General features: G+C 37.3%; 1 protein-coding gene across 2 annotated transcripts; it reads right to left on the bottom strand.

Annotated features, from left to right (window-relative positions):
- Positions 1 to 1,787: 1,787 nt before the first annotated feature.
- LOC111652471 (cytosolic 5'-nucleotidase 1A-like) lies at positions 1,788 to 5,914 on the bottom strand. Of its 2 annotated transcripts, none has more exons than XM_023402749.2 (6): positions 5,713 to 5,914; positions 5,113 to 5,220; positions 4,703 to 4,820; positions 3,865 to 3,993; positions 3,512 to 3,696; positions 1,788 to 2,144 (listed from the first exon to the last, which is right to left on the bottom strand). In XM_023402749.2, the coding sequence occupies exons 1-6, from the start codon at positions 5,860 to 5,862 to the stop codon at positions 1,845 to 1,847; spliced, it is 990 nt and encodes a 329-aa protein (XP_023258517.1). In that variant the 5' UTR covers positions 5,863 to 5,914; the 3' UTR covers positions 1,788 to 1,844. The 2 variants fall into 2 exon arrangements, with proteins under 2 accessions (XP_023258517.1, XP_023258516.1); XM_023402748.2 differs by having other exon boundaries at positions 5,113 to 5,223.
- Positions 5,915 to 8,388: the final 2,474 nt, after the last annotated feature.

The following is an 8,388-nucleotide window of genomic DNA, read 5'->3' on the forward strand; positions in this document are numbered from 1 at the left end:
GTACCCTCAAACTTTCATCCACTTCTTCCTGAAGTGCAACAAAAACTACACAAGATCCTTTGTAATCTGATCAAACTTGAACCTATAAGAAACAATAATGTCACATTATGTAACAGTGAGGATGGGACAAAAAATCCATTGATGATCTGCTGGACAGTCTTTAACGTGTGTTGTCTCACTACAGGTATGGCTGGTCTGTCAACAACTGCCAGTGCAGCTGTGGCTGGTGCTGGAGGATCAGTGGCAGGACTGCTGGCTGCACTCATCTGAGACCAAGCTGAAAGTCATGAAGGAATTAAATCTTAGGAAGAATATATTTATTTTTGCCAAATAGAAACAAATTACGTTAATGAAGTAGACAACTTCCTGAAGAGAACTTGTGTGCATTTGAATTGTGAGGGGGACTGAGATAATATTTTGTTTTTTGTTTCTACAAAACACATTTACATTGTCAAGTAATACAACTTTCAAATAAGGAAAGAATTATTAATAAATAAAATGCATTTGAAAGGGTTAACTGGTTCATTGTCTTTTTATCTGACCTTACAGAAAAAGTAAGGAGGGTTTAACCCTCAGGTATATCATAATACTATAATGACTTACCTACTGTAATTTTAGACTTTGTATACAATTAATATTTAATAGAGCCACCATGGCCTGCAGTGACAAAACATTATTTTCTTCAGTGACTTGGTAAAGATTAAAGTCTGTCCTGATGCAAGTTTGAAGGAGCAGTCAGATCAGAACTAAACTGGTTTAGCAATACTTAAGTATTTCTGTCTTTTCTTCCTGTTATCATCAGTAAAGGTGTTAAAAGTTTTCATTTTGGATTAGCTGAAAGACATGAGTCAGACTGACTGATCCATTTACAGCTGTTTTCTACTCTTGTCATATTTGCTATACCAAATGCAACTAGATGATGCAGTTTCTGAAGAAATTGCAGAGGCATTGCTGGATTCTGGAATAGCTGACACTAAACTGCGTTGCTGGCTTCTAAAAGATATTAGTTGTTTTTTTTTAACTACATATTATGTATCCTCACAATCAACACCTTTTATTTTGATTTACATTATGAAAATCTTTTAAACTGGAATCTCAATTAGAGAGAAACAGCAACGTGTGTGTGTCTGTGTGTGTGTGTGTGTGTGTGTGTGTGTGTGTGAAGTCAGCTAGAAGCACCAATTGAAATTATGTCAAAAGTCTTCTGACTAAAACACAGAAATGTGAGCATAAGACTTAATGTTCTTCCCTGTTTTTTCACAGCTTTTCTGAATGACTCTAGCTTGTTGATAGACGTCTCCCCTGACCAATCAGAGCACACTAGGGGGGTGAGCAATTCAGAGGCAAGGCCAATAGCCTGAGTTTATGACACAGACAAAGGTCAGGTCTATCTTGAATGGTTCACAAAGGTTTCTTAGGCAAGATACAAATGAGGAAATGGGGAACAGGTGAGCAGGTGTGTGTGGGAGTCAGGTGACTGGTAAAGTGGCTGCCCTGCAGAGCAGGATCTGAAACAACAGGACAGTCAGTGGAATGGGTAGGGCTGGCAGAGGATGACTGAAAGCCTCTGAATGAAGTGTGACAGATGAATTCTGCTGTTTCCCATGTTGCCTTAAATTTGCTATATTAAAACTACCTCAGGCACAGACAGTACATAGTAACACCACCTACATGCTAGATCCACAAATGAAAAGTTTATGCAGAAAGCAGTAGCCAGAAAAAACACCAAATTAAAAAACCCAAGAGGTAAAGTAATACAATTTAATGATTGTGTCTCAAAAAAAAAAGTTTTTATTGTTAAAATGGTCATTAGCTGTACCCTGTGACCCTATGGCTTAGATACTCTACTGGTATTTCACATGACCTGCCACCACTCCCTCCTTCATTGCGCCCTGAACATGATGTATCTGGTCATCAAAAAAGATGTGGGGGCGGATCATGTTAAGCACAGGGCCTTTGGGAGCCCCTCCCAAAAAGTAAGCCTCATTAATCTCCAGACCCCATGTCTTCAGAGTGTTTAGGGTTCTATATCCTGCATTGCCTGCATCACGAACTGTCACCAGGTAGGTACGAACGGGGCAATCTTTTTCTTCAAATTTCTTCTGCAGCCTTCCTAAAGCCTCCAGGAAGTCCTTAAATGGTCCCTGTGTGGAAGAAGAGAGAATAAAGGAGAGTGAAAAAGGACTCTATGCAGTCAATATTTGGCAGTACATGTAGGCTTTAAACTGTGTTCAACCAAAGTTCAAGACCAACTTTCCCCCTCCACTGTAATACAGTATATCCAGTTTGTAGTTTATTTGTATTAACGTAGGCAGGCGGATTTGAAGGTGTCTGATTTCGAATCTGCGAAACTGCGCTGACTGTTACTGACCAAATCAGTAGCGTTTAGCAGTGGAGCTCCTCAAAGCACCGTTGTTAGCTCAGCCATTATGTACAGTGTGTCTGATCTTCAATGTGCTTTGCAGTTTTCATCTAGATCTACTCTCACTGAGATTTAAAGACCCCTGACAGGGAAGTAAATAAACAAACAAACACTTCATTATGCAACCATTATAGATGATGATAAAAAATAAAATAATTAAAAGCTCAAAAAGGATTCCTGTCCACTTAACAGCCGCTCTGTGTTCATGGTTGCTCACCATGTGTAGGTTTAATTAATATTAGTAATCCAACAAGTCCTTTCTGTATAATCTGTAACCTGACACTTCTCACTTTCACTCCGCCAATACTGCATGCCATCACCATTTGCTCAATTAACTGACGCAGCTCCCTCCACAACCCCGATCTCCTCTTTGGCAATCCAAGTTGCCTCAGAGCTTGGAACAAGATAAAAGCAGCCACTACAAACAGATCTCAGTGTGCAGCCCATACAGCCCTTTCTGGCCAAACATTCATTTATTTATTTTAGAAGTGCAATAGAGAAGTGGACAATTTTAACTTGGATGAAAACAAAACAAAACAAAAGTAAATAAATAAGAAAACTGAGACATAATGATAATTCAAATTTCTAGTATTCTAAAACTTTGTATTCTAACGGACCAGCACATGTTAATAATTCAAAGTGGCTGTTGTTTTTGCTTTTTTTTTCCCACTCAAGTTTGTTCTAACACAAAAAGTCCTATTAACAGTATCGCAAGACATTTGACTATAATTATGATCACACTGCTGTATTGACAATGTAGAAATGAAGAGAGCAACGGCTGAATAGGACAGTAGGTTAAAGCTATGCAATAACACCAGTTTATTGTTTATCTGAACATTAAATTCATATGAAAATATATATATTGTGCCAGCAGCTTGAATGCCTGAACCCACCCAATGATTTTTTCTTAGAGAAAGAAAGGTGCTGTAGGTATAGGTCATTTTAATCATAAGTGCAGTTGTTGTTGTTGTTGTTGTTTTGTTAATGTACTTATGTTATATGATGATTTTTGCTGTAACACTTTCATTTTTGCAATAACACAAAGATAATAATCATAGTGGAAAAAAGTGAAAATCAGTATCCACATACTTTGGGCATTGGCACGTTGACCTTTTCTCTCTCATTTTGCAAGAACCCTTCCAGTCCACGTTCCTTGAAAGCACGCTCAGACTCGTCAGAGAAGAGGACAGCGTCACCATCGAAGACAACACGCAGCGGGGTCTCCGGCACTTCTGTGATGTTTTCAGGGGTTTGCATGACAGCAGCTGCAATGCCTGGTGCAGGGACATTAATTCACATGAATAGACAGGGTCATGTACAACTACACTATACAGAATGAATTTAATTGTTCAAGGTATCAGTGCTGAAGGTGTAGAACATGTTAAAAAAAAATCCATAACAGGCAGGGTCTCTCATTTGTTTACCACTCTATTCACACTTACCCGCTTTTATCGCATCTGGAACCTTCAACCCAGGTGGAGCAGACAGGTATAGATGGATATTGTTTCGCTGTAATTCACCTATGAGATCCTCTTCCCTCACTAACAAGAGAGTAATTATGTCCTCCAGATCTGCAAACAAGAAAGAATGAGAAGCCCAATGAACAATCATTTGCCCAAATAATGTTCTGTTTCATCAGCAGAAACACTGTTTTCACGCATCAAGGATATTTTTCTCTGTGTAATCTTACCACTGGAATGTATTCAAGGACATTGTTTAAACGGTGCATCCAATATGTCTGGGCGTTTAAATGGTGTTCAAGTGACACTGAAAGCAGAGTGTCCAGAATCTCTTTATGTACGTTGCAAGAACGTATTGAACCTCGTAGGAGGCAGCTAGGAAAGTGAGACTCAGACACGATGAATTGAACACATTGAAAAGTGTTTGTTTTTTTGCTGCTCCTTCAACATCCTTTGCCCAATCTTTATGTAGTTACTGTATAGATCTTTGATTTGCAAAGACATTCAACCATAACAGCCGAAACTGGCGGCATGGCGCCAAACAACAAATCAAGTCATGTCGCAGCAGTAGTAGTTGTAGTGTGTAGTTGGATTTTGTCATGTGTAGAATAACTTCCTGGGGGTGATATACCCCTAGGTGGCATTGTCGTCAAACAAATATACCCCACTCATCCCTGTCACACATACATAACAGTTCAAATAAGTAAGTCAAATTACTTATTTAAATGATCATTTAAATAAATGGGTTGCTTATCAATATGTACCTGAATACATGATAAAGATGCTGATAAAAAATTGTTTTGGTGTATCAATTACTCACTGTTGTCTTTGATGATTCTTTTTTTCAAGTCTGGTTTGTCAGGGATGAGCACGACCTTAAAGAGCTCCTCACTCTCAGGGTAACGCATCTTAATTTTAGCATTCGCTGCCTTCAGAGCCTGAACACAGCAAAATTCATGACATTACAAAACACAACTGACTGAATAACTACATTGAAAAGGAAAGGGTGTGTGTGTGTGTGTGTGTGTGTGTGTGTGTGTGTGTGTGTGTGTATGTGTGTGTGTGTGTGTTAAACTGTATATTCTCAATTCTCAGAACACAATCAATAAGACTTCTTACAAAATTACTACTTGCTATTGATCTATGCATTTGTGTGTGTAGTTACTTGTGTAACTACACGTGTGCTCGCTTATTCCTGTGTATGTTCCTCAGTTATTTTCCATGTCAGACCTTGACAAAGGAGAAGGCAGGCCCAGGGATCATTGATCTGCTGCTCTGCTTCTCCTTCTTGAAGAGGATTTCTGATGACATCACAATGGTGATCGGAGTCTCTGGATCCTGCTGGAGCATCAGAAGAAACAAATGTTTGACATCTTAACAATAATCCCACTTTGAAGTGACTATCATTATTTTTAACAACATTTTGACTTATTCCAAACAATGTTTGTGTTTTTGATTTAATTGGGTTATTCTTCATGTATATTTTGACAAATCATTTAATTATTCTGATCATAAATTGTGAAAATGAAACTTTGTGGCAAATTATTCAAAAGTATGGTAAGTGTTACCCTTTTGCTCTCTATACAGTATATATTATATTTTTTTCCCCTGGTCTCATTAGGTGACTGACAGAGATGAAACTTTTTTTTTATGCCTTACCTTGCTCCTTATCTGGTGTTGTTATAGATCAATCTTAAGCCTGTAAAATCACTTTTATTACTGCAATGAGTTTTTTATTATTTTATTATCTCAATCGGTTGAACGTACAGCACCTCCTTTGCAGTCACCTTACACACAGCCTAACGTTACTTCCTGAGTGTCACTTTTTACCTTCCTGCTACCTCCTGCTTCCACTTCGGCTCTACTCTCCTCCTGCTCACTGTGCTCCTCGGCTTCTCTGCCGCACTCCTGCATCTCCTCCTGCTGCTCTGTCTTCACCGCACCTCTCTTCTTCCGTGTTTGATGTTGCTGTCTGTCCATTTTGGACGTCTCCCTCCTTCGTCCACCGGTGTGCCGCTCAGACTGATACTGAAAGGACAGAGAGGGAGGCGTGGGGCCAGCACAGGAGGAAGTGTGAATGGGTCAGTCTTGTGCCATACGTAAAAATGAACCAATGAGCCGCTGGGTTGTTTTTTGTTTTGTTTTTTAATAAATATTAAAAATTCTAATCATATTGGCCCCAAAAATCATCATATCAGCTAAAATCATCATATAAGATAACTACATTAACAACTGCACCTACACTGTAAAAAAAGCTGGGGCGCCAGAAAAATACTGTAAAATACTGTAAAATAAGTAGTAATAATAATATTTTTTTGGCTTTTTAATATTTAATAAAGAATATTTACCCGTGTAAAAACAATGAAATGAGCTATAAATAAGGTCTAACATTGTTATAATACAAATAATAAGGCTTAAAATTGCAGAAAGGTATTGTTATTAGTTGGTTTTTATTAGATAATTTTACATTAAAAACTTGCATATTAATTCATATTTGATGTAATAAAATGATAAACCACACATAAAAACATTTGATTTATCTTTCAAAAAATGTCAAAAATTGTTGAAAAACTCGGTAGGGGGTTTAAAATTGCAACAATGAACTGTTCATTTTTGTTTTTTACATGTAATTTTACATAGATTTCTTTTATATTTAACATACCTTTCATGTTAAAAAAAAGTATTTTATTAAGTATCTTAGCCTGTTTTGGTAAAAACCCGAAGACTTTTGGTTATATAACACTATCTTACACTACTAAAAACATCAATGAAAAATACATACAAGGCAAAAGTTGGATGTAATACTTTAATGACCAAAAAGATTGTGAACATTAAAGAAGTTTTTTTTTTGCTCAGTATGATACTTACAGATCATCTTGATGGTTAAGATTACTGATATTGAACAGGCGGTTTGGGTTATACAATGTGAGTTGTATAACCCAGGTATACCCTGGCTTACTACTGCAGTCCATAGGTCCAAGGTTTTGAAAAGGCCATTGCCATAAAAGTGTCCTTTATTAGTCAAGATGTTTCCAAGGTGCTGCCTCCTCCTGTCCTGTCCAGTCGCTGTTGATGCAAGGGAGCAGCAAATGTTACTGTATGTGGACATCAAGGGTTTCAACAGGTTGGATGGACTGAGTTGCAGCAATGGACCTAACACCAGCATCAGTGAGAGAGCAGAGATGACAATTAATATTTGATCAAAAATCATTTCATTGAAACTAAAGTTGTGATTAGAAATATTATTTTAAATTTATATCACAATATTTTTAGAATTTTTTACCATAATGATATACAGTATTTCACAGCACCAAAATACTTCAAATAAAAACCAGTAGTGTCGGCTTAGGACTGGGAAATATATGGATATTGTAGTGTTGTCTTTTGTCTCTGTCTGCATTACAGTGAAGTGATATCATTTTCTGAACTTACCAGACTATTTTTTTTATTTTCCTTTACACACTTAGTCATTACTGATGATTATTTATCAAAAATCTCATTGTGTAAATATTTTATGAAAGCACCAATGTCATCCCCACAATATAACCTAACAAGTAATCAGATGAACAGGTAGCCAAATAAAATCTAGCTCTAGAATAAACTCCCAGTGCCTATGCAACAAAACATAATGTACAAAATTTTAGAGAATTTAATTACTATGTTGCTCATTATATCATTCCATCCATTCATCCGTTATTAATCAAAATGTTCATTTTTTGGGCTCAACCCACGCGATCCGCCGGGTCCACCGGGTTAGATGCGGATCCACGCATCTAACTAGTGTAAATGTTAACCCCCTTTTTACACAGCCTGTTCAAGGCAGGAGTACTGTGCTTTGCAGTGGGTCTCCTGATTGCTCTTTTATACTCTCTCCTCTCTCTATCTTTCTCAGTCATATTACTGGCCGGAATTAATGTAATACTGGTCGATCAAGTTTGAACCTATAGTTCCATTGTACAGCAATGAGTTTTGCAGCTGAAATTGTTGTGTAACCTGATGTATGAACCAGTGATGATGACGCATTAAGTTCATTAACAAGCCAATCCCCTGACACTTGTATCTGTTCTTGTAACAACAGATCCTCAAGATGAGAGATGTACCAATGCCATCTTTACCCCCATAGACTGAATATGTGGAAAATAATGAACTCCTACGTTTTAACCCAAGGAAGGTCATAACGGTTATAACATTCATCCAATACAATGAAAAATTCAGGCAAAAAATAATTGAGAAACCATCCTTTTAAGGCAAGCTTGAACAGGCTCTGTGGTGTGATCAACTTTACATGGTACAGCAGCACAATGAAGAAAAACATAACTGAACAAAACGAGAATGTGAATCAAATGGGAGAATATATAATGAAACAAATTACTGGGGAATACTATAATAATGACGCATATAGGTAATGATTAATTCATAAGTGTCAAATACTGAACACTGTCTTCATGAATCGTTGCTGAATTAGCTGCTGACAGACATGAAACTCATTATGACATGTTAATTTCT

The sequence above is a fragment of the Seriola lalandi genome, unplaced genomic scaffold (genome assembly GCF_002814215.2).
Source record: "Seriola lalandi dorsalis isolate HSWRI2012SDOR001 ecotype SW California unplaced genomic scaffold, Sedor1 jcf7180002053982, whole genome shotgun sequence".
Taxonomy (NCBI): domain Eukaryota; kingdom Metazoa; phylum Chordata; class Actinopteri; order Carangiformes; family Carangidae; genus Seriola; species Seriola lalandi.